A 27,487-nucleotide genomic window follows, 5' to 3' on the forward strand; every position below is an offset into this window, starting at 1 on the left:
TAGTCCAACAGAAATCATCCATCCATCCATTATCTATATACTGCTTAGACCTCACTAGGGTCGCAGGGGCTGAGGCCTATCCCAGCTGACTTAGGGCGAAGGCAGATGTTACTGACCAACCATTAAAAGCACAAAAACACAGGTTTAAAGTTCACAAAAGACAGTTTTTCTCTCTCTCTCTAACAAAAAACCCAACTTTAACAAAAAAACAACTGAAATTACTGAAATCAAAGTTGTAGGGCCTTTTAAAAGAGGTCAACGTGATATAACTACTGAAAAATAAGGCTAACAAAAACTGGACATTAACTCAACTAACTGACCTGGCAGACTGAGACACTGGGGAAACATATATACTGGCTGATCAGACCAAATTTAACGCATGGGGGAAACTATATAGGCAACAATGAAACTAATACAAATAAACCCAAATCCCCCCCATGATGTCAGAGCTCTTGGTCTGGTCTATGAGAGGGCCTTCAGAATAAAGCCATGCTCTGCCCTCAGCCCCATCTTTTGCTAGTCTCTAACCAGGAAGTGCCATACAACAGCAAAATAACTCAAAGAAAAGAGAAATGAATTCATAGCAAAATGACAAACAATGTAAACTAAATGTGTGCCCTCCATCTAGAAAACAGTGTTGGCCAAGTGTTCAGAAGTCAGCTTTTAACAGATCAAACTATGTGTGTGTATGTAATTTAAGTGGCTGTAACACAAAGTAATTGAACATGTGGTAATGGTGTTTGGCAGTATGTGAATTCTTCAACCTTCTGGGCAAATCACAGTAGGGGACACCCTGCACAGGTCACCAGTCTGTCGAAGGGTTACAAATCGAGACAACCAAGCACACTCACATTCACACCTACAGACAAGTTAGAATCACCCATAAAGCTCAACATATTTTTGGACTGTGGGAGGAAGCCGGAGAACCCACGCTGCACAGGAAGAACATGCAAACTCCACGCAGAAAGATCCCAGGCGTCCTAACCGGGACTCAAACCGGAGATCCTCTTTTTTTTTTGAAAACACCTGAAAGGTTGCTCTGGAAAGTCTTTGAATTAACAGTAGTTAGAGTGAATCTGAAGGAAATCCTTTATCAGCAGTCATTCAAGCCAACAGACAGTGAATATTTGATACTTATCAGCTACTCTGACTCACCGGATGTAGACTGTGGGTATGAATCTGCTCATTTCAAGCAGCTTTCTGCTCCCTTGCTATATTCAAAATTGCCCTCCCTACAGGAAACAGCTTTCAAACAGCAACCCACACACTGAAAATGGTGAGTTGAGGATTACAGGGTTTTCTGCTCCTCAGATCTCTACATGTGGGGGCAAATCACAACAGCCAACTTAATTCATCTCTGGACAGCATAGCTTTGTTTTACAGGCATGAAGACTTGTGTATTGCTCATCATAAATCTCTGTTTAGTCATTAATTACAGGCCCATATGAATCCTACATTTAGCTTACTTGTTTCTCAAATCTGATTTTAACACAGTTTCAGGACCAAAATAACTTGTGAATGCATCTAGGGAAATCCCAGACTCTACTTGCAGGACTCTGATCGGTTTTCTGACTTGACCACATCAGCTAGACATGAATTGACACATCTTTCACTCTGGAAGCAGCATGTACCAGTAACATTGATATCGGTTTATTAAAATTCTGTAAGACCTACAGTACATTAGGGCTGGACCCAAATAGCCGACTGTTCGTTCGCTGTGCTGGAATTGGGACATCAATTATGATCTCCGAATTTCCCCCAGAAAATGCTATTCGGACCAGCCCTACAATACATACCGCTAGCACGTCTGTGGTTTTAATGAGTTCAGTGAGCTCCTGCAGGGTAAGAGTGTAGACAGACGTCACCTGTCGGACACTGATTATCAAATTAAGTTTATCTCTTTTATCGACAAAATTCTTATTACAAAGTCACCAGCATTTTTTTTATTGATTTTCATGTGCAGAGAATTTAGCCACTGTAATGATTAAGTTTTTGTCTTTGTGCTTAAAACTGTTCCATCAAAACAAATTTCCCACTAGTTTGCAGAGACAACTGCAAATGTGTATTACATCCAAATATCAGTTATCAGTCTCCTTGTTTAGTCATGAATGGTATCGATATTGACCCTGAAAATTCAGTTCACGTCTATTCCTCATATCATCAACTCTTTAAAATACAGCAGTTTTTCTTAGTTTTATGCAATTGAATGATATGACAAACATGTGTGGTGCACTGGTCAGCAGATTCTGACAGATGTGGCTAAAGATGGTAAAAGACGATAAACTTTAAACCACATGCGTCCAGTGAGCCGTTTGTCAGCTGGGTGTTAAGTCAGGACACAAACTCCCAGAATCTAACCCTGAAAACTACCTCAGCAGAATCTGCCCTGCTTTATGGATGCTAATCAGCAAAAATAACAACAAAGCAAGCTGTACAGTGGATTATCTGCATAATTATCAGGCAGAAAACATTAAAATAGAACCAACTGTGTACAACATTTTGTCTGTCTACTTACCATGGAAACACAACACTGCTCACAGCTTTTATAACTAATACCCCTTCATTTGAATCTGCTCATGACCCACCTCTGTGCTCGTAAGACACTGTTTTACACGGCTGCGGGTGTATTCCATCTTTCAGGAGCTTGTTTGCTTATAAACAGTGTTACAATTGCTCGGTAAGTAAGGGTCAACGAATTATGCAGAAGAAACGGTCAAGGTGAATGTCAGATGTCCTTGATGTTGATCCTCATTATAGATGGTGAGCACGACTCGGGGCTCTGATCACGATCGCAGACTGGGAGCTGCGAGTTAATCAGCTTCTGCTGCTTTGTTTTCATACTGTATAATTACACACAACACCTGAACACACGAACCAGACGCAAGACAGTGAAGGACACTCGTACAACCTCACATGTGGCACTCAGAAATGAAGTGGTGATCCAAAAGTGACATCAATTTAGAGACACTGATAGAAACGTAATGAAGCTTTCTATCCCGCAGAGGCTGAGGTGGTGCGAGAAGGAGCAGCTGTAACGGCTCCACAGATGCTCTGTTTGTGTACATTGGTGCTAAGTATCACTCATGAGAATATGAACTCTTTTAACCCGCTAAATCCCAAAGCAGTTTCTAAATCCCAGGCGTTAGTTGCTCACTGCAGGCTCGTTTTTTTTTCACTGCAATATAAAATCCTGCACCTCTATGGAAGCAACACAACCTGGACTATCAGTGAAGAGAGCTTAAATTCCCTTTTATGCTGTATGACACAGTTATAATGACATGTATTCATTTATTATATTCATTATATTGAATGTTTATTTTACAAAAGTATTTTAAAAAAAGAAAAATTCTGAATATAACAAGCACAAAATTTCACAGGTTTTACAAATGCTAAAAAAAATAAATAAATCTACATACATTATATACAGTCGTCCTTAAATGTATTCATACCTTCCATTAAAGAAAAGGCAAAATTTACAATAATCACTCAAGCAACTAGAAACTGAAAAAAACAACAATAAATAAAAAATTTGCTAAATAAATTGTAGTTAAATGTAGTTAAATAAGACATTGCTTTTGAATTGTGGTTGAACAGAATAAAAAAATAAAAAAATAAAAAAACTGTCCTGGACAAATTAGAGCACTTTACTGATGAGCCTTCGACTGAGAGTTACAGAAAACACTTGATTGCAGTGATTGGCTCAAAGGGTTGTTCAACAAAATATTACTTCCCATCATGCTTGTTTGCTTGTTGTTTTGTTTTGTTTTTCAAAAAATATATATCTCTGTTGAACCACAATTCAAAGCAATGTCATGATTTTCATTCAATTTTTATCTATTATTACTTTTGTCAATTTCGACATATTGCAGCGACAGCTGTTTTTTTCCTTCTTTAATGGGAGGATATGAATACATTTGAGGATTTACTTTATTTTCCCCTTCTGGAACCTATCTGCTCTGTGTAAACACAGCCTGCAGTTCATCCTAGCTCAGCTGAAATACCCCTCAGTTTTTCTAATATGATTGTTGATTCGCAGCTGAGACACAAATGGCTTCTGTGTTGCTCTGAGATACACAATTTTTTTTGTTTTTCACAGAATCTGGTTTGTTAAAACACATTATTTTTTGATAAATGTTTAAGTCAGCTGTGCAGAGTAAAGTGATCTGCATGAAATACAGTTTCAGGAATAGATTCGGTTAAGTTTCCCAACAGAACAGCGCATCACAGATGAGCAGCTTAATGACCATTGAAAGTTGAAAATCGGATCATTCTTTCTGTTTTTACAGTTTCTGGCTCTGATAAATGGTGTAATTTTGGCAGGGTTTGAGAGTTCAGAGAGTTAATGAAATTTCTTTGAAATAATGATGAATTCAGTTCATAATAACTGACTGAGCACTAAATCAGCTTTAGAAAATATATAAAAAAGGTTTGAATACCTACAAAATGAAATGAAACTGAGCCTTCCACTTTGCTAACACATATAAAATGTAGGTCATTTACAGAACTATCCTTGAAATATCACACAGTTCGTTTTAACTGGGAGCAGCAGTAGTTCCCCAGATATCTGAGCTCCTCATGTTGTCCCTCAGGCTGAAACAAAGGCAAACTCATTTCAGCTGCAAGTAGCCTGTCTGCAATCTTATTATTTCGGTCACTGCTCGTGGCTTCACCTTCAGGCTCAGCTCCCTCTTTAGCGCAGCACCTTGGGACAGCCGTCGTGTTGATCCACCTGTGAAGCTCCAACTTTTATCTGTGCTCTTGAACTCGGCCGTAAAACACATTCCCCTATAGCCTGAGTACTGCCTGACAGGCTTTTATTTGTTTTTTTAAAGTCAGCTCACATAAACAGCAGCGTCAACTGTGAGGCAGTCACTTTTTAAGAACATATTAAATGTTGGCTTTAATTAAGATTTATTGATTGCCGTTTTATCTCTTTGTACAGGCGCGTTTGGCACTGATGTTGCATCTTCTTAAAACAAGTCAAGCAGCTTTACACTAACACTTGCGTGTTGTCTGATCCCAGCTATCTGATTCTTATAAGTGCAATTAACATATTTTTAGTCATGCAAATCATGTATCCGCTACTTTTAATCTTCGTCTTCTGTTTGAAACACTTTCAGCTGTGTCTCTCTGAATGAAAAGTACTGAAGAGGTAATAATCATGGTTATTGCTCTTGTAACACTCATTTCAACAGATGCGCAAAGGAAGAGAGGATAATCACAGATTGTTGTATTTGTTTTTGCTAATCTGGGAATGATTGTTTCAGGTGTGGGAGGGAGGTTAGCAGGGTGCTCAGTGGCATTTAACCACGAGGAGCCTCATTGAAACTGCTGAACGTCGCTCTTACAAGCCTGGTTGACGGATTTCACTCTGCCCTCCTGTCTGTCTTTCACAAAGACTTGCAGTGCAGTGATCCGGCTCAGCTCGGCTTGGCTCTGGTCTTTACTGTGTCTTCAGCAAAGCAGCTGGTGGAGTTTGCCGTCTCCAGCAGGAAATATGGCTGAGGGAGACTGAGGGAGAAATGTTTACAGATAAAGTTTTATGCCGCTGTTGGCAGCGCGATCCTTCGCCGCAGCAAAGCTCCAGACAGAGGATTTATCCTCATTGTGCACATAGTCCGTGGTTTTGCAGGGAATAAGAGATGGAGCGAGTTCTGAGTCTCACAAAATATCATTTGGGTCACTGGAAATGTTGATTGGGGGGCAAGTTCAAACAAACCTAGACTGGCTCAATAAATTCTGTCTGCAATACTTCATTAGTTTAGGCTTTTCTGTGACTTCTTTGTAATTAGCATGGTTTCTGCACTTAGAAGTATCCAATATAAGTTGTAAGGTGTTTTATCAAAGTATTTATCAAAGTAAAGACCCTCAACTGTCCTCTAGAGAGGTGCTGCTTGGAAGCTCACACACTGTCTAATTTTGAAAAGGTGAGCGCACTTATAAATATTATGTTCATAAGAGTAAGATGAATCTCATTTGATTCTCATCACAGTGGATGGATGATGCAGTCTCCAGAGATCTTTAGGTTTCCAGCATCTGTTCAGTTTCACAACTCTGTTCACGAGGTTCACCGTTGATTATTTGCCTGACCTGACAATGTTACCAGGATATCAGGAAAAATGTCCTTTAATTGTCAGTCAGTGGTGCCTTCAAGGAGAGGAAGGAGGCCACAGCCACCCCTAAACCATTATTGGCCACCCACTGTGGCAGCCTCACATCTGATAGGTCAAGTTCATTACCTGAAACTCTGATGTCCAAGTTTCACTGGATGCAGCTACACTGTCTGAGTTCAAACACCGTTAGATGGCTGTAACAGGTTGTGTAGCTGCAGCCAGTCAGCTGTGCACCCCTCCATTAACTTCAAAGAGCACAAAGGACACAGTTAGTGCCTCTGGTTGACAGGGATGCACATACGAGGTGTGTCAGAAAAGTTTCAGGACTGGTGTCACAAAAGATATATTTCGAATCCAAAATACCAGTTTTCCCCTTCAAAGTAATCCCCCTGGAGTCTAACACACTTTCCCAGCCTTCTCTGCCACGCTGCCATGCATTCCTTGAAGGATTCTTCTGGGATCCTCCGCAGCTCCGTCGTCACAGCCATCTTGATGTCATCCACGTCTTCAAAACGGGTCCCCTTGATGACCCCCTTGAGCTTGGGGAAGAGGAAGAAATCCCACGGAGCCAGGTGGGGTTAGTAGGGAGGTTGCTCCAGCACGGCGATGTTCTTCTCAGCCAGGAACTGTGGGATGCTCAGAGCATTGTAAGCAGGCAGGTTGTCATGGTGAAGCAGCCACGACTTGTCCTGCCACAACTCTCACCTCTTCTCACACATTGAACGAAGCAAACACCACAGGATCTCTTTGTAGACGTGCTGGTTGATCGTCTGATGGGGAAAACTTGTAGTTTGTAGTTTGGGTTTGAAATACGTCTTTTGTGACACCAGTCCTGAAACTTTTCTGACGCACTTCATACAGACCTCAAAACATTTACGGGTGCTGAAGTTTAGTGTTGATTGCAGCTGTTTGACTTTATTAAATACCTGCAGCATCAGAAATCAGCAGGATCAATATCAGCATCTCCAAACTGAGGGACAGCATAAAACAACACAGTGGTAACTTCACAAATTACTCACAATTATAAATTATCCTGAACATGGAGATGTGATCGATCAGGATCTAACATTAAATCACATGTGTGCTTTTCTTCACTTTGGCCTGTCACACACAGAGTCACAAATTATAAGCTGCAATTAAATAATTTGTCAAAATTGTTTTTCATCATATCAGGTATCTTTTTATTAGGGATATTTTTCCGAGTGGCAGCAGTGACATAGTCAGTAACCAACCAAAATACTGCAATAGTGAGCCTACTAACACTGACAACACGTTATTTATCAAAATGTAATGTCTGATAAATTATCATCACACATGGACAGAATTTTCAGCTTTCAGATCATAAATAAATGACCTTTTCCCCTCAAATTCTCCCCAGCAACTCTTCTTCTTTACTATTTTGAATTGCAATTATGTAAATAACCAAAATGTTAACTGTACATGTATTAGTCTATGCACATCAGAAAATGAGTAACATTGACTGTAAAATAAGAAGCTATTGTCTATATTACAGCCGCATAATTAAATTCAGTGAAGGTTTGTTGTTTTAATGTGCAAACCCAAGATTTTGCATCTCTGGAGGCGCTGCTTATCCTCTGTCCTGAGTACAAATGTGGGACAAAATGTCCTTCAGAGCAAAACTGATGGTCCGTTTCATGACTGCTGAGCTGCTGCTGACCACTGTGTCTGCTGAATAGAATATATATATATATATATATTGTAATCAAGTTCTTCTGGCTAAAAGAAGGATTAGAAGAAGTTTAAAAAAAAGACTCCACATTGAGGATTAGTTAATTTATCTAATCTTTCAAGCAGATTTTGTCAACATTTTAATACCGTTTGATGTCTAGCAAGACGAATTAGGTCTTCACTGGATATAGAAAATAATAAGGGGCGCAGTATGTGGATTGTACCATCCATTATTTACACTGTGAAGTCTGCAAACTTGCAGCAAAAGCTGAAAACGCAGCTGAGAAGTGTCAGCAATTAAAAGTGGATCACGTCAATGGGAATAAACTTTTGTTTTGGGGCAAACTGTAGACAAAACCCGCAATCATCAAATTCTCCTCCTTGGTTTTCTTACCTTTTCATTTCCTGTACCTTCATACTTTACTCCCTTCCTTACTGTGTTTCTCTCCTCTCCAACCAGGGTGGTGGTGAATGCCAGTGGAGCTCCAGTGCTGTGGCGCGTGAATGAAGAGGGTTTTCTGCGTTCATCCATTTTGAACGGCACTACGATGTGGTTTCTGCAGGCCGCTGATGGACTGGTGGTGCCGGACCACTCGCTGCCCCTGGGACAGAACTACTTCCTCAGTAAGAGTCCAATCTCCTGAAGGACTAAACTTTGCTAATTTGCAAATCCAAGCAACGCACTTAACTAAGATTGAGCAAAATGTGCACCGAACATCCGCATGGAGACAGAAACCAAAGACTGGCCTTTAGTCTTGATTTTTCTTATCATGTAGTAAAAGCATTCGGTGACCACTTGGACTAAATAACCAACTGAGCATTTAGTTGTTTATGAAAGATTTATTAAGTAAAGTAGGCAAATTAGCTGGTGAATCAGAATGTTTGAAACGTTACTTAAACCTATCGAAGCTGCATAGAACTTACGGAGAAGAGAAAATAATAATAATTAAACTTTCCTTATCTCTGTTTTCCTAATTTCATGTGTGCGACAGTTCGTCCAGCAGCCACAGAGAAGCTGAATGGGAAACATTTTTGAAATACCTCCAAGTAGCTCATTTACAACTGAGCCAGAAAACATCAGAGGATTAATGAATTTAAATAAATTGTAATTACAGCGTTTATTCTTGACATGTCAGTGGGGAGAGTAGCATAACATTTGCATATATGAGTCAGAATGCCGTATTTGCATATTGAACAGACATTTATGCTGATATTCCATCTGTATTTTAACACTTGCGTTGAGTTTGTGAGCGTTTGTGCAGTGGTGCCAAAAAAAAAAAAAAACTCCAACAAAAACCGGTGGTGTGAGCTGCAGTGGGTGCTGGAGGGGGTGGTGGGGGGGTAATTGGAGGCTCACTCATTGACTGAAGGGCTGGCTGACCTCTGTGTGTGCTCTACATACCTGATGCTGTTTCACTACACTCCCTGTCTGCTGACCTTGACATGTCTGCTAACTCTGAGGCAGCCATAGCTTCTGCTTCACCAGAGAGGGAGAGAAGAGGGGGAGATGACATTGGGGAGTTAAATCAAAGGGGAGGGAGGACAGTGGGAGAGAGGAAGAGTCGGATAAGGAGGGAGAAAGACAGGAAAGGAGGGATGGCAAAGAAAGAAAGGGATTAGAGGAAAGGACGGAGGGATGGAGTGTGCAGTTGGGGGAGGCGGGGATGAAGGTCAAATTGCGAGAAAAAGGGACGCAGCTTATCCGATGCTTCTGTTGTCAGAGGTCAGGCTAAATTAACAGCGTTCTCACATTCACACCTGATTTCAAGTGGGTCGCTCGTAGACCCCGGAGGTGTGCGACCTCATGTCCTGCACAGAGCATCGGTGAGGAAGAAGTGAAGCCATCTACACGTGGGATGGATACTGTGATGTTTGCCGGCAGTTTGATGAGCGATGACTGTGCAGGTCCGGGGTTTGATGTCACTGGGCTGATCATCATTTGGTGAGACGTGACACAGGAACACGAGCGGTTTTAACAATGCTCCGATTGGCCGGGGGAAGCTTACATCATCGCTGTCGTCAGAGGTGCGCTTGCAGTTCATTGGCTCAGGTCAGGCTCTAGAAAATGGCTGTTAATGTTCACTATGAAGCTATTTTTATCTGAGTGCCCGTGTAGCTGTCAGCTTTGATTGAACATACAGTAGGAGATGTTCTGAATTTATCGATCCAGAGAGGAACAAGACAAAGAGGCACACACCCCTGTTATGGTCACTGCAATGAACTGCCTGCATCAGTTCTTTCATTCACACTCAGGGTTCTTCTTATGGCAGAGATTTATATGATTCATAAAGCACCTAGACTCTACAGACATGCTAGCAGCTTTATGGGACTTCAGGCTGATGTGAACACGCTGTTGTTTGTTCAGGAATAATGTTTACTGTGTTCATTTAACATTTCAGCATGAGGCTGATGGGAATGTCATAGGTTTGCAGATATTTTGTCATGAACTAAATTACTGGATAAACTGAAACTGGATAATCACACTAGAGGAAAAGTCAAGAGTTTACCAAAGTCAGTAGGATTCATCTTCTGGGGACCATGAATGTCTTTACGAACTTTATTATTATTATTTATTGTTATATATAAATAGTGAACCATGGCTAAAAATGTACAAATGTACTTTTTAGGTTGTACTTTACTGTACTGTTGCGAATAAACCTAAAAATCCTCTCTAGCAATAAGTCAGATTATCCCTCCAATGGCATGGGGATGGCGTCCTTATTGTAGAATTATCATAGTTGTAGAATAAACAACAGAAGGGACTACAACAATGTGAAAAAAATCACACGTCAAATGATTTCAAATTGCATGACCTTCCAATAATTGCATTATTTCCAAATTGACAGGTAGAGCATTTCCTCCTTTGAACAATAATAAGCAAATACTTTGGAGAGACAATATTGTAATACAGGCCCCTAAGTAGAAACTCAGTGACACATTGTGATCAGTCAAACAAAATTGAGTACACCCTGTGATTTACAGTCAGCCTAATAACATGGTTATAAAATGAGCCGTGAAAACCAGAGCTTTCTCTGTTTTGGACCTTCTGGCTGTCTGCATATGTGCATCATGGCTCCACGTGGAAAAGAACTGACACGGGGATTGAAAAATCCGATTATGAGACTTCAGAAAGATGGAAAAGAAAAAAGGAAGATTATTGAGCAACTAAAAATTAGGCCAAAAAGCAGCTGCAGCAGTAATCAGGTGGTATAGAACGAGCCATAGTACCACTAATCAGAGCTGCAATAGTCAGCACCCTATAGTGACACCACAGACAGTGAACTAGTTTTACAATGTAGCTCTGAAAAACAGACGACAAAGTGCTTTAGACTTAGCAGTGAAAGTTGGAGTTTCTGTGACAGCTCAGACAGTGTGAAGGATGGTGAATGATGTCAAGTTCTATTAATGATATCCAAGAAGAAAAAAATCTTTTCTTGCTCTTGGGCACTGAACTGCAACATTAAACTTGAAGAAGAACTGATGAATACTGGGAGCACATTATTAGTTTAGATGAGACCAAGATGAAGTTGTTCAGCTCAGATGGGGTCCAGCATATTTTCGTAAACCTGACCAGGACTACCACAGTGAATGCATAGTCCTGACAGTAAAGCACTTAAGTCAGAGTGTATTGACACGGGGCTGTATGAACACAACATGTGTTGGTGGTGTTGACATTTATAGACGACACCATGAACGCTTGCGGATGTACCAAAAATACTGGCTGAAAACGATGACTCTGCTCTGCAGAAGCTTGGCAGAAGAGGAATATTCCAGCATGATAACGATCCGCAGTGCACTGCCAAAATCACACAAGAGTTTCTAAAGAAGTGAAAACTATGACCTGACCAAGTATCTTTCCTGACTTGAATCCAATAAAACAACTTTGGGGTATTTTAAAGAGAAAGGCAGAGCAGCACAACCCCTCCGGCAAAGAAAATGCTGGAAAAAACTCTGAATAACTCAACAGAAATCTGGTGTCGTCCATACTGAGCAGGAGTCAGTCTGCCATACAGAATGAAGACATATTAAGTATTGAAGAAATGAACTCTTACTACTGACTTTTTTTCCCCTCTACATTGTGTTTTTCATGTAGTTAATCCAATCTGTTAGTTTTTAATTCAACACAAGACCAAATACCCTCCTGTTCGATGTCAATGTGTGTGATGCCGTTGTTAAGGTACAATTCCGAATCACTTGGCATTTACGTGATGCTGAACCGAGGTGTATATTGTATATTCTACATAATATTAAAATATACCTTCTTGTTACTTGAATAGAAATGCTATATGAATGCTTCTGCGGCAGGTGTGATGCGTGTTGGCGCTCCGACATCCCCGGAGGTCACCCTACGTCTGAACCTGACGGTGAAGGCCAGCAGCTGCGTGGAGCCTGGCAGCGGCTTCAGTGACCCTCAGTGCTCCGGAAAAGGCAAATGCATTACACAGCCCTCGGAGGTGAGGATTCAAGGAAGAGCAAAAATCCTCAAAGCACAGGATGTTTCTTTTTCTTTCACTTTTCCAGCTTTGCATGATAAAGGATACAAATGCACGGGAGAAATGCTGCACATTCATTTTATGCTTGAATAGGAAATCCTGTAAGCTCTAACAGACTCGAATAAAAAAAAAGTTACCAGTCAGGCATCTGAATGGAAGCATTCAACGTTTTAATTTCGACATGTTTCTTTTTCCTGTTTTACAAGCGTGTGTAAGGCAGTGATTCACTTTGCAGCTTGCTAACATAACAACAGCAAAATAAACAAGATTTCCATATTGTTAAAACCAAGCATTATCACCAGAGCTGTGTGACTGTGCTAGAAGCCCCTCTGGATCGTTATTCACAAATGAACAATCTCGTTTCACGTCATGGCAGAAAACAGTGCAGAGTGCTGCAGCAAACAATACAAAACATTAAAAATAAATAAAGCAGAGCTGATGAAAACATGTTATTTTTTATTCAAATTGTGGTGTTGGGGGTTAATCATTATCTGCTGCCAAGAGTTAATAATGCACACAGGTCTGCTTGGAAATAATCTAATAATATTGTAAAAACTGGCCTGACGACAGAAATAGGATGCTGCAGTAGAAGAAGAAGCAGCTCCACACACTGAACTAGGCGGTGAAGCAGCAGCGACTCTCGCTAAGCATGAATAAAGTGCAGAGGGAAATGTCGCAGAGGCCTGTTCCTGGTGTCTCTTTTTATGCTCAGTTTCTCATTATCATTCCCCTCGCTAGTACGGAAAATCAGACTGTGACACTGCTCCTCATAATTGCATTGTTGTGTTGCCGAATTATTTTACAATGAGCAATCTTATTATTTCTGTTTCACAAGTTTTTTTTCTCCTTCCACTTCTCGTTGTTTCACCTTTGAGGCTGGATTAATTTGACGTGCGAGGTTTCGTGCATGATTGTGTTTTGCAGAGCACTTTCTTTTGCGAGTGTGAGGATGGCTACACTGGGATTTTTTGTGAGGAGTTTGACGCCTGCCACCACCGACCTTGCCGCAACAATGGCACCTGCACTGACGTTAGACAGGGAGGTGAAGGACGCAACTTCACCTGCACCTGCCAACCAGGTATGTTTCCATGTGTACACTGTGGCATTTCACACAACCTCAGGCACTTGATGTGTTCATTTCAGAGCTGTCAGCAATACGCTGTCTCACACGTGTGGAAAACCCACGGGAGTCCGCCTGTGTGGTCTCAATTGGTTTGATTAGAGCCGAACAGCGAGAGCCTCTTTGTTTAAGAAAATGTCTGAATGAGAACGCAGGAGCAGAGAGAGTATTGAACCCTTGATCTTGTCACATTTATTTTGGGACAGGGACTTGAAACAAAAGGCCTCAGGTAGGAAGGTAAATGTCGGAGGGGACCGCTGATTGCCAGTCGCTTCCCATTAGGGAATTGCGCTAACAAGCCCTGGGTGAGTGGCAGGTGAGAGAAAATAAAAAGGTAGTAACAGACAGTAGTCAGCATTGCAAAATGTAACTTACCCAGGTGGCTCAAGTTCAGTGCATTTAGTTGACATTGATGACTTATTTATTCATGCAGTTTGTTTTCTAGGATCTAGATTAACTACTAAAACCAGCTACTTTTTTTTGATATATGCAATATTATAGCCAACAGGCAAACATTTACATGCAAGTAATAACGCTTAATGAACCCTCTGAATCCTAAGCAGTTTCTGGGCATTTTTGCTCTTGCATCATTTTTTCTCACTGTGTGCTCATTTTTCACTGCATTATAAAGTCCTGCACCTCTATGGAAACAGCACAGCCATGACGAGAAGCAGTTAGACCTCAAAAATGTATTTTGTGCAGCAGAACAGTTATAACACTATTTTACTACTATACTTTTACTACTTTATGATGTATTTTGCAAAAAAAAAAAAAAAAAACATATGATCATCATGTACAGCATGTTTCCAAGCACCCACAGGTGACTCTACATAATATATATTGCATTTTTAATTTGCTTCTATACTTGTTTATTTGCTCTATATAAACACAGCCAGCAGGTTAGGTGAGAAGTTTCAGAATTTTGTGTTGTGATTGTTAGTCAACGTTATGTCACTAATGGCTTCTTGGCTGTGCTGTACAACCCAGAATGTTTTGTTTCTTTCAAGAATCTGTTTAGTGGAAATGATTAACTTGGACATTTTTGAAAAGGGACATATTGGAGTGATTTTGATGAAATCACTTTAAGCTTTAATTTGGTTAATTTACCAGATATAACTGCAAGTCGCACATAATTAGTTTAGGGACCACTGGAAAGTAAAATCTGATCTTCTACTTGTTTTTTGTTTTTTTTTAGTTTCATGCGCTGATAAATGGTATAATTGTGGTGCTTTTTAAGAAGAAAAAAAAAGACAACATGCCTTTTAAACCCCTTTGTTAGTTTTAGGGTTAAGAAGGTTAATAACTCAGTCTTTCACAATAAATCGCATTTTTAAAAATATGCAAGACAACAAACACAATTCCAGGTTTTCTCCATAATTTTGTGGCAGCTGTTTTACGAGTTATAATACATCCTGTAGCAACCTGCCTTGTAAGATAACAATTGCACACAACACAACAGTGCATTGTGTATTCTTTTAACAGTCCATATGGCTGTTAGCTAACAAAAAAGTGGTTGATGCCAGATGAAGCAGTCTGATCATAGGCTGTGTGTTTGTCAGGTTATGAAGGCGAGCGCTGCCAGTTGCTGGTTGACCACTGCCTCTCTCAGCCCTGCAAGAATGGAGCCACATGTTTCAGCAGCCTGGCCGGGCCCAGGTGCTACTGTCCCGAAGGTAGGAACCCAATTATCACATGCTGGAACCAATTATGTGCTTGTTGGTGTGTGTTTGCTGTAACCAAATCAGAAAAAAAATAGAGGAGCTGTCAGAAATATGTGGTCTGTGTGTCTAAAATAGAAACAACCAGCCAGACACCCTTTCATGTGATGTTTGTGTGTCTTTGTGAAAAGAAAAGGACAAAGAGGAAAGTGTAGAAACAAGTTTCCTGCAATAGCGGCTGCATTTTTCTGCCGTCTGATTCCAGTTGTTATGAACATGCATGTTTAACTGTATCTGTGCCACCGCGATGCTTAATTTAAACCTTCCTCCTCTATTCTAATTAGTCTTCATAGCCTGAGCGACCTGCATCAGCCTCTCTGGGGAAATATGCGACCGCAAAACTGCTGCGGAAACAGCATTTCTTAATAAGAGCACACTGGTTTGCAAATTAACCTACAGCATGTACAAAGACTGTATATGCCCACCCAAAACACAGGATAAATATTAAGTAGCAATGGACAAATAAAGAAACGACGGATGGATGGAAAACCTGCTGGGAAAGTTGTTCATTTGTTCCAGTTGGAGCAGTCAAGGAGGCCTCACTCACGCTGTAACACCTGGTTGTAATATTAATCTGCTGAAAGAACAAGGTCTCTGATGAGGAAAAAGAATTCATAATCCACCACTTGTGCATTTATTTTCATAAATTGAGAGAAACAGTGGCACGAGCAGTGGTAAGAAATCTGCCAGCACAGTTGTTGCAAGGAGATTTTGTCAAGGGAGAGCTTTTAATAATTATTTGCTAATTCTGTGTCCGAGGGGACTTTGACTTACCGAGCAATTACCTGTCGGTGTGTTTATTTACAAGTGGCTGGCAATTTAATAAAAAGTGAATAACAAAAAACATTAAATATTGCAGTATAATGAGCCCCTCCCCCCCCCTTCTTTTTTTGCCACAGGCCTTTTTAATGGAATACATTTTCACATGTCACAAGGGTGTAAATGCTACAATCATTGGTGGTGAAATTTCTTTCAACAATAGTGAAAATTATGCATTATGAAATATTATAAAAATGTCATTTTTCAGCATGAATACCGGTGGCGAGAGGGCGATACAATTCAATTGCAACAGCAGTTTGTTTGGAATATAACTGTCAGAGAAAATCAGACCAGAAAAAAGAGCAGCTCCACCTGCACAGACTCAAAATGTCAAATCTATAGGAAAGTGTGCTTCATTACAGGACATGCTGTTTAACAAGTAATCAGTCAATAGCTCAGTGATCAATCAGAGGGCTGAACGATACTCACGTAGGAAAAACACACACTGCATAGGCACATAATGTTCTTTTCAGGTTGAGTAGTGGTTATGTTGCCACTTTGTATTAGATTCTGATATTTATCCGAAATAAAAACCCACAGTTTATAGATTATTTTAGTGTAGAAAAGCATAAAGTCATTTAAATGTCCTTTCAAGTCATAAAAACAAGTTTGTATATGAAAAACACAAAAAAGTAAAAAAAAAAAAAGAAAAAGATATGCATCCATACTAATGAACATATCAAAGGAAGATGATGATTTGAATGTCTTTGAATACACAGCCTCTGGGCAAATCTTCAAAACTAGGAGAGGCTTTTTCATCCCGGATGATGTTTTTAACGGGGTGGCAGTAAAGGAGGTGCTGTATAGTAATGTAAAGTTTCCAAGAGCGAGAAAACATTTCATCTTTTATCCAAAAAAAAAAAACACTCCAAACACTCCAAGTCCAAGAATGCTTTACATATCCTTTATGTGAAACCTCGCTATGTGTAGAACAGAGATAGATAACAAGAGGAGGGGAAAGACAAAAGATAATAGGAAGTTTAAAAAAAAAAAAAAAAAAAACGTGTCCCTCCTCCATTTATTTTCCTCGTCTCTTTGATTGGAAGTCACACACTCTTTCAAGTTGTTTTACTTGTGTCTCTCAAAGACCCAACTAAGTAGAAATGCTGTGTAGTACATGATAATTAAGGCTATGTGAAGTAGCGTCCTCCACTTGCAAAGGAAATATAAGCACAATCAAACGGCCAAATGAGCACGAGCACAGCGCAGATCCCTCGTTTTTCATGCTGCATTTTTAACCCCCCCCCCCCATAAACCAACTCCCAAGTTTTCTCTCTGTGTTTTTCTGCGGTAAATAAAATGCTGGGTGGCAGGACAGCTCTAGTTGCTGTCATCAGTGATGCATCACCTTTGTGATCACTAGGCCAACTATGACAGCAGCATGAGCATCGTTTTTTTTTTTTTCTTACTGACTAGAATCACCCTGCAGGGATCAAGATATTGTCTCTGTTTGTTTTTCTGTCAACTGCATTTCTCAGAAAGCAACAAATTGTCAGAGAGAAGCTGAGCTGAGTAACTTACCTAAAGGCCTAATATGGCTTTTGGGGATATCTGTCCAAGGGTTGTTATTGGGTTTAGCCAGTAGTCATAAAGGAATCCAGATAAAGGCTTGAATCTAAGTTGTAACGGTGAATTTATGCTGCAATTAAGCTGGCCCATCCAATAAACATAAACCCAACTGGTACTGAAGCCATTACCCAGGAAGTTGCAGTAGCACCTTCATCAGATATCTATATGCAGTTTACACATACCTTGCATACACTAACATCTGTTTTTACAAAGCTCAGGCAAATAACAAAACTGTTGTAGGCGAGAAGCTGACTGTAATACAATCACTGCAGCCCTTTTACCAGCAATACCTCACACTTAGATCTCAGTGTAGCTTTATCTTGCTTGACTGAGAAAATAAAACCTTTACTGTGTATTTATTTTCAGCAGTGGCACATCTCTGCTCTTCTTATTGTTCTCGCAGCATCTCCTCTGTTGTGGAAATTGTCCTCCGAGGAAAGAGCTTCAAATCCAAGTAACTCTCTCAGCTTCCGAAACCCTGTGTTTGTGTCCATTATGACCGCTATTAGCCACAACTTGGCCGTTTCAGGACCTCTCTGGGGAAATATACTGACCGCTGCTGTCCATCGCTGTGTTTCTTCTAGCACACTCTGGATAAAAGCAGCAACAAACCGTATTCTATGTTATATGAGGTGCAGGAAGCAGGAAAAAAATGAAAGGGGTCTGGCGAACAACGAGAGAAATCGACTCTGAGATGTCACAGATGCTCAAATGAACTCTAAACACAGAGTCGAAGCAAGTTGTTGAACAAATTATTTGTGTCTAAAATACTCCAACTGTCCAATTTGAGAAGTAAAAACTCATTTCCAAGTTAACTTTGAGCTTAGCTTGAGCAGTAATGGGCCATTTAACAACAACACACCAACCAGCGACTACTCCGAGGTATGCTTTTGTGGCAGCTCTGCAGGGTATTACTTGGAGAAATAAAAAAGAGGAAATTTGTACCAAATAGACATCTTAAAAATATACCAGCTCAGTGTAGTTCAGCGAGACTGTAGAAGCTGTACAGAATGAGAGCTGTGCTTTTTATTTCTTAAAGCACAGTCACTTTCTTGAGGGAAATAAGCTTCAAGGGCCAGTATGAGGAGTAGGAATAGTTACAGCTGCCAAGACCTAATCTCACATGCATATGGGCACATCGGTACTGTTTTAAGACAAACTTGAGAAATTCAGAACCTGTCTTTTAATCAGAACTTACAGCTGCACATGTTTACAGGGCAAATTTACTCTTATTTAAAAGTTGAAGCACAAAAAAAAAATGCCTCAGGGTAGAATCGCAAATTGTAGAATCTGATATTTATGGAGATCTGTGCTCTCTGACTGTCTTCTACACTGTGTGCACGGTTGTTATGCAAACTTTATTCCTAGTATTCCTTTTGTTGTTGAACAAATACGAGCACTTGCAGTCATTCGAAATTGTTACTGAACCTTGAACCTGAATGATGGTGTTTCTCAGGAAGGTGTGCACAGTTATCAGGCAACTATTCTACATTTTTAGAGAAAGTTTAACAAATAAGCAACACAAAATACGTTCAAATGACATTTTTGGCCATTCAAATGCACTGCCTGACGAAAAAAATAATATTTCTTTGGATTTCTTTCTATTTATTTCCGTCCAGCGTTGCATTAGCTTTTCGCCAAGATCTTGTATTGATGATGGGAGAGTCGAACCACTGCGCAAAGTCTTCTCCAGCACACCCCAGAGATTCTCAATGGGGTTAAGGTCTGGATTCTGTGGTGGCCAGTTCATGTGTGAAACTGATTGAAATGAATAGTTGTTTTAACGATCTGATTTCACCAAACGTTTAAGTGATCGCCGATCACAATTATTCAAGATTTTTTTTCCAACCACATTTCTTCCTTGAAGATGATGGTTCCCCACTGTCCTTCCAGTTTTCAGCAATCTCCATAGATGTTCTTTGCTTGATGCATGCCAATAATTTGACCCTTCTGAAACAGATTAACATCTTTTCCATGACCACAGAATGCTTCTTTCGACATTGTTGTTTAAGAAATGAGAAGTGACTCACTGCATCAGTCAAAGTTAAATAACTTTTTGAAACATAATAACGCATGCAGTAATTATCCAATGGGAGTGTCTTACCTATTTGCTTAGTTAAATCCAGAGGGTGACTTTTTTTTTGACCAGGCAGTGTACACGGCCACCCCGGAGTCTGTCGGTTTCTCGATCTGTTGACGAATAACTTTGACTGAAGCACCAACCACGGCCTCCCAAATGCTCTTCATAGTGGCGCATTGTGTTTCCTCACTGTACATTTGCCTTTGAGGTACTTGGATGCATGCAATGGAGGATTATCCTGCTGAAAGATCATGGCCTTCTTCAATGCTGTTGACTTCTTCCATCTTCCAGAAACTAACCTTTAGTTTTGGAGTCGACTTTCATTGCCACCCAAAAAGGTTCAGCTAGCTCATCCTTAATAATAGCGTCCATACCAGTGCTTCTTCATCACCTCACTGGCACCTGACTCAAAGTGTTGCCCTGTGTCCATTAGTGATCCATCCATCCATCTGCTCCCTCAAGAGTCACCATCATTTCATCTGTCCATCAAACCTTTGAAAAATCTGTTCTCAGGTATTTCTCCACTCAATCCTGACACTTGAACTTGTGAATCTTACCCAGTGGTGGTCGTGTTTTAGCCTTCTTACCTCGGTCTGAGCACTTGACACCTTGTGGTGGATGCTCTAGATTGGTTACAGTCCTTGAATATGGTGGCGCTGGAGGATAATGTACTCCTGGTAGCTTCACATTTAGTTTTTCTTCTATGGTTAATTTGCACATTTTCTTCTCCAAGTGTTTGATTGTCCAGTGGTCACACCTCAATAGTTCATCTTTTTCAAGAATGTTACATCTGTATGAGAGACATTTTGCAATTTTTGACTTTCAGTATCAGCTAAATCTCTTTCTTGGCCCATTTTAGCTGAAGTAATGAGGCTGCCTAATTATTATGGAGCCTAATGTAAAGTATTAATCACTTTACACTACACCCTCCTTCATTACGCAAGTTCGTCTCGACTAAAAATGATTAAATCCAATAAGCACTCAGGTTTATGTGGTTTAGAGTTGGAAAATGTGAAGAGAATAAAATGATGAGGTCTGAATACCCTCTTGCCTAGTAATTGTGCACACAGTGTAGTTTATACTTTCACACGGTCGCTACAAGGGGATGAAGATGTTAAATCCATGCCAATATTATAATTTCATAGGTGCGTGCATGTACATTTTGCACTCTGACTTGTACACACTGAGTGTGAAGTGTGACATGCGAATGTCTGTACTGGGGCTGCCTCCAGTCAGAAGTAGAGGGGCGGAGGAGTGAGCGGGCCAGCTAAATTTAAACTGTTAACTCCTTGGCAGGTTAGAACGCCAGCAGCAGGAGTGAACAGACTCCTCTCTGTCAGCTCAGCTCGTGTCACAGTGTGAGAGCGCGCATCTTTAGATTGATAGATGTATAGACGAATAAGCTGGAAATAGAGAAAGACTAAGAGAGAAATTGAGCTCAAGTTCTTAGAGAGAGCAAAGAAGCTAAACACAGAGAAAAGCAGGGGATTAAAGCATGACAGAGCAAATATAAATCATAAAATTAAATTTATGCGTGTGTTTGGCGTCTGTGCGTGTAAAAGAAATAAGGGAAAAAGAGGAAGGCAGAGGAGCAGAAATGGGAAGGGATGAAGCAGAACGAGGCAGAGGACACAAAGAGAAAGAAGAGCTGTGGTGAGATTTTCGCCTGACTGCTGCAGATTACTCGTGTCTCTCCGCTGAATGATAAATGTCCTCCTCGCACAGTAAAATAAAGTCTTGCAGATCAATGGATGCTTGAGAGAGATCTCTTCATTAGTTCAATGGAGTGTGCACTCTGGTGCAGTCAGCTCAGGGATTTACTACGGTGTGACTGTAAATCAGAGGACCCACATGCACTGTATCACAGCAGAGCTATGTGCATGTACACAGCGGAGTCTTTCTCCTCTCTGCAGTATAATGGCGGTTCTCATGGGAGGTGAAGACAGAAGAGGAGTAAGGGTGAAGAAAAGGGGTTATTTTTAGAAGTGGAAGATAGGTGAAAGAGATAGAGGCTGATGAGCTAATGAGAGGAGGTGAGGAAGAAAGTAGTGGCAAGGAAATGAGAGCATGGGTCTGCTCAGAACAGACCCCCTGCACAAACACAGAGGGGCATTATCGCATGGAAAGCATGACAAAAACACATCATCCGTCCTCCAGAAATACTGGTACAACATAATGGTTAGACAGCCCTGTCTGCAGCAAGAATTCAATCTCTTTTAAGCTGCTTTCGCTCTGTTTGTCTTGTTCTCAAACAACGAAGAGGAACGAATAAAAGAAAGAACAATAAAATTGCTGTAGGGGTGGTCATTTGGGGTTGTATTTGATGACAGAATCAAGCCACTTGCTGTCTTTCTCTGAGGATATCGTCTTTTGATCCTTGGTGTCACTCTCCCAAAGCTGCTGCTTGAAAACATGACAGTAACAAGATCTTAAAGAATACTTTGACATTTTGTTTTTCTTCTTTGAAGACTGACTCACGTCCCTCATGTCTGTATGCTGTTGGCTTAGCTTACACGAGAAGCAGGCGGCCTCGCTCCATCCAAGGCTCAAATGTTACCTCGAAATGAACTTGTTTGTTTATTATATACAGAATAGAAATGTAAACACTTCTGTTGTAATTTGCAGTTCTGTGTTGTCACTATTTGTTGTGGTGGAGGTTGAATGTCAATAACTGCAGTTCCTCAAATGGCCACTTGAGGCTGCTCCAAAAGCAAGTCAGTCCTTATAGAGCTCAATGTCAAAATGCTCAACTTCACAGCAGAAATAAACATGTTTAGAGCCTAGTATGAAAAATAGTTTCGACCTCTCTGGCTAATTACCTCATTCATGACAGTTTAAGAGGGGCTACATTTTTAGACAACTGAACTGTTTACATTGTATTGGTGCTTAAAATTATAACTATACAAGTGGATACTGTCACAGGACGGTCCATGGCCGGCCTCAACACAGTCTATTTCAGAATATATTTAATGAGTTTTAAAGGTCCTAATAGTTATATTTTAAACGTTTGGGGAGAGGTAGCTGTTTCTCCCCTGCTTCCAGTCTTTATGCAATGCTATGCTAATCATCTTACAACTTTTGGGAAGAAAGTAATCAAGTTTACTTCTAAACATGTCAAAATATTTCTTTATGGCAATGATAAACTGCATGTGGGTACCAAACATATGACAGGATATGTGTTAGATTTCCTTTAAAAATCTAAAAGCTAAAAAAAAAAAAAAGTGCATAAGCAAGATCATTTAGTTTAAACTGTCAAATATGTTTTTTTTTATTGCATTTCCATGCATTATTACATAGTAAATGATTTCACATTTGATGCAATTGTATTGTCCGATTGTTATCACATTTTTAGTCCCTGTTGCTGTGCCATATTGTGTGAGGCACAATTAGTTGTGTAGCCAGGAATGCTCAGCACATCCCTTAAGGTAGAGACTAGAGTAGGGACTAGCAGAACAAACTTTTTTTCAAACTAATCCAAAAACTAAACATCTAGAGGTAAATTTCTCCATGAACTTATTTGCAAGAAGAGGTGGTTTCAGTAGGCAGAGGAGTAGGTGCAATTTTATGCCAAAAAATGGATGCCACATATCGCATTGCACCACTTGATTTGCATAAACACAACCCCTGCTGTGCCACTCCGCCAGCCTTGTTTGAAAGTAGGTTCATCCAATGCCTAAAATTGACCGAAGAGTTTTTATCTGACTTTTACCTGCGACACTGGCAACTTGTACTGCAGCTGTGTGCTCTAAGTGTTATTGATGAGGACGCTTATTATCAGTCACACTAAAGGCATTTCCTTTATGCTTCCATAACCATAAGAAGATTATTTTAGTATTAGTTTCCCATGATTGTCTTTCTCTTCCTATCCCTCTTTATATGTTGACATTTCCCACTGTCACCTCACAGGTTACCAGGGTGCCACATGCGAGCAGAAAGTGGACCCGTGCGCCTCCAGCCCCTGTCACAACAACGGGACGTGCTACGCTCAAGGCCCCGGCCCTCTGGGGTTCGGCTGTAGCTGCACAGCCGGCTTCACGGGCCCCACATGTGCCCAGCTGGTGGACTTCTGTGCCCTGAATCCCTGCGCTCATGGAGTCTGCCGCAGTGTGGGCAACAGCTACAGGTGTCTCTGCGTCCCAGGTGAGCTGCACTGTCACGCATCTCGATGCTTTTAGTGAAAGCTTAGGCTGCTGCTGACTGCTGGTGTCACGGTGTTGTCGGCATCAGGAGCCAAATTTAGTGAGTCAGAGTTGGCACAGCTCGTGCTTTTGGTTGTTTATTGAAAAACTTAACAAGCTAAAACAGAGCTCATGTGCAAATCTGAATTAATATCTGAATCATCAGACCTCAACTGCTGTTTTTCCACTCAACGTTGTCAGCATCCGCATGGGATGAAATATTTATTCCTGAGTGTGTATGTGTGTGTATGTGTGTGTGTTTGTGCTGCCGGTACACATCCTTGTCAGTCTCACTTACAGAAGGGTCTCTGTAAGAGTGGAAGTGGATGGGTGAGACAGTTGCCTTGAGCACAGGCATATAAATGATAAATCCCACCGCCTACCCACCTGAGCAGTTCCCTCCAAACCCTCTGTGTCACTTGCATTAGTTTTGCATCTTTTTCATGGTATTTTGCAAGTTCACCTCAGTTCCCCTTCCCAAAAAAGTATGTTTATTTATCTACTTCTCAGTGAAGTTCATCAAGTAAACTTAAACTATGGATAGATAGATAGATAGATAGATAGATAGATAGATAGATAGATAGATAGATAGATAGATAGATAGATAGATAGATAGATAGATAGATGCAAGAATAATAATAATTTTACTATGGATTTGTTGTATGTGTACACTTTTAGTCCAAGATAATAAAGTTCATCTCCTCTCATCACTCAAAAGTCATTGACATAAGTACTAAAGTGTATTGTAGGTGGTAATAAAAATGAAGAGTTCATTTGCAAAAACAGATAACTCCATCTTCACAAACCTTCAGAAAACCCACTTTTCCATTGTCTACCTGAGACAATATCAATCAAACGTAAGTTATGTCTATTTTTGTCATTTCTACTGAGTCAAATCCACTCAACTTCAGTTTGATTGATATCATCTCAAGCAAACAACAGAAAAAATAAGTTTTCTGAAAATCTACAAAAATGGAGTGATCTGTTTTTGCAAACGAACTCTTCAAATATTCGTCATATGTACAAATAATACAGTATTGAAAATATGTAGTGGGCAAAAATGTAGAAAATCTATGGTGTAAAAAATATACAGTGCAAAATCACTTACATATATCTACAGTATATGCAAACATGATTTTAATGTCTAAAATCTCATTATAACATAAACTAGAAAAAATATATAGAAGCGTCTCAGAAATATGTATATCATATGTACAAAAATAGACATATGTACCCATGCATTGCATAACCATTTACTGTACATGGTGTACAGCATGATTAGTTCTTCTTTCTGAGAAGGCGTCAATGTAATTTTAAAGATGTTTTAATGACATAATTAAACATGAAAAGTTCTGACACGGGTTATTAATCCAAGTAGAGTATTTTTAACTCAAAACCCAACTCTGAAAACTGCTCCTGAGATCAAATATTTGGCTCACGCTAGAAATGAGAGACTATCTAGCTCAAACAGAAAACCGTTTAACTCAAACAGAAACCTGTGGTGGAGTTTTTTTTTATTTTTTTATAAAGCAGCATTTTCCTGTGTGAGTAGAGTGATTTTACCTGAAATATATGGATGTTTTTTCATCGCATTGTGTTCACAACAAAACATCAGAGTACTTGGACTTTTACAGTCACTTCCTTTAAGGCCTCCTGGACCCTTTTGATATCTATTGATGTCTTTAAGATAACATTTGACTCCTCACTTTGCCTCTATCTCTTTCCCGGATCTGCCTTTACAACCAGCACATAAAGCTTAGTGATAAGTAAAAGGATGGTGGCTTGTAGTGCTGCTGGCTCAGGCTCAGTGTAGCAGTAAATATCATCTGGCTCAATGATGAGTTATTTTTAGACGGGATGATCGTGCCGCTGGTGCTGATGCCTCTGTGATCAAATCAATTGAGTGGAATGATGACTTATCATTATCCATTGTGCTGCAATTACCTTCCTGGGATGGCGAGATAGATGACTTTCCCAGTGGCCCATCAACATAATCTGACACTTTGCTCCGCTGCTCTCTGTTTACACCAGCTGTCAGTCGAATGTATGAGGCCGTCACCATCATCAGCTCATATTTGATCCTCCCATTCATTCATTTCTACTTCAGCGTAGATACAGCTGCTCCTTTTGCTGACTTTTTTGCAATATGGCAGAAAATATTTAGAAATTGAAATTGCTGCTTGTTGTAAAGATGCATCTCGACTCTTTGGAGATGTTGTAGTCCTTCGATATAGATGCAGGACATGACAGGTGTATTCCTGCGGAATATTTTCACTTACTGACTTGGAAACACGTCTGAAATGTGATATTTTCAACTTTTTTCTTCAAAATTCACACCTGGGATGATAGTAAACATTTCAACTCTAAGATTCGAGTTGATATTCCTTCCTTACTTCGTGTTCATCTTGTTTATTCAAAGGATTTGACTCTTGCTTTGTCGTGGTGCAGGGTGGGCGTCCACTGCTTCCCATTTATTCAGATGTCTTACAGTGTCTTCACCACAGCCTGCATCTTGTTTTTTTTTCTGGTTTGCATTTCTTTCATATTTTTGTCTTTTGTTCTTCCTCATCTTTATCTTCCTACCGTTACCTCACCTTGCTTCCCTCTCATCCTCTGTTGTCTGGTTGCCATGGTGAAGCAGTTGACTTACAAGAGTGTGCATATTTGCACGTGTGTGTGTGTGTGTGTGTGTGTGTGTGTGTGTGTGTGTTGCCTCCAATCCATTGTCTGTGTTTGTGGTTCTGCTGCTTGAGCAGATGCTGCCATCCAATCAAATACCTCCGCTCAGGCGGCCCTGTCTAATGGGATTGGTGAAATTGGTGATTTGTAATTAGCGTCCCAGACATTACAGAGAACACACAAAGACACGGTTGCGTGTTCAGACAGCCATGCACACACACAGCATTTCATACCAACATTGCCTCCATTTCATCAGAATTTTAGCTGATGTCTGAGCTATGAGTACAGCAGACGTTGAGCCAAAGTGTTTTCCAGTCGAGAAGTAGGATTAATGTTACAAATTTACCTGACTAATGTCACCCTCTGAAACCCCAAGCAGTTTCTTGTTTGTTTTTTTTTTGCTCCTGTCATATTTTTATTCACTGTGTGCTCATTTGTCACAGCAATATAAAGTCCTGTACCTCTATGGAAACAGCACAACCACGACAAGCAGTAGAGAGACCTCAAAAATGTCTTTTGTGCAATATGACACATTTATAATGCAATAAATCATAAAAAGGGAGAAAAAAATTCTTTTATTAGTTATTTAAGTTTTTAAAATAACATGGAGTCAAAATGTACAATAATTTTGCAAGTGACAATTTGTTTCAGTACAATAATATTTGCTCTGTGTAAACACAACCTGCAGTTCAACCCAATTCAGTTGAAAAATCTTTGAATTTTTGTCATGTGACTGTTGTTGACAGCTGAATCAATAATGTCTTCATGGTTGCATGGAGAAGCACAGAATTTTTAGTTGTTGTGTTTTTTTTTTGTTTTTTTTTTACAGAATCTAGTAAGTGGGTTTTTTTTCTTTTTTTTACTATTTAGATAAACTATGTAGAATGAATTAAATAGCACATAATTAAGCTCAGATTTGATTAAGTTTTCAGATGTAACGACACATCAAATAATAATAAAAATAATTAATAATAATTAATAATTAAAAAGCTGATTTAAAAAAAAAAGATAATGTGCCTTTCAAAGCTG

At 40.0% G+C, this 27,487-nt stretch overlaps 1 protein-coding gene across 1 annotated transcript in view; it reads left to right on the forward strand.

The window, feature by feature from the left end:
• dner (delta/notch-like EGF repeat containing) overlaps positions 1 to 27,487 on the forward strand; it is a 71,884-nt gene that overhangs the window by 39,316 nt on the left and 5,081 nt on the right. Inside the window, exons 4-8 of the mRNA XM_008282626.1 lie at positions 8,263 to 8,426; positions 12,108 to 12,256; positions 13,220 to 13,373; positions 14,975 to 15,088; positions 23,508 to 23,741. Coding sequence (XP_008280848.1) covers positions 8,263 to 8,426; positions 12,108 to 12,256; positions 13,220 to 13,373; positions 14,975 to 15,088; positions 23,508 to 23,741 — 815 coding nt within the window. The remainder of the gene's footprint in view (positions 1 to 8,262; positions 8,427 to 12,107; positions 12,257 to 13,219; positions 13,374 to 14,974; positions 15,089 to 23,507; positions 23,742 to 27,487) is intronic.

Source organism: Stegastes partitus, unplaced genomic scaffold (genome assembly GCF_000690725.1).
Source record: "Stegastes partitus isolate 25-593 unplaced genomic scaffold, Stegastes_partitus-1.0.2 Scaffold279, whole genome shotgun sequence".
Classification (NCBI taxonomy): Eukaryota; Metazoa; Chordata; class Actinopteri; family Pomacentridae; genus Stegastes; species Stegastes partitus.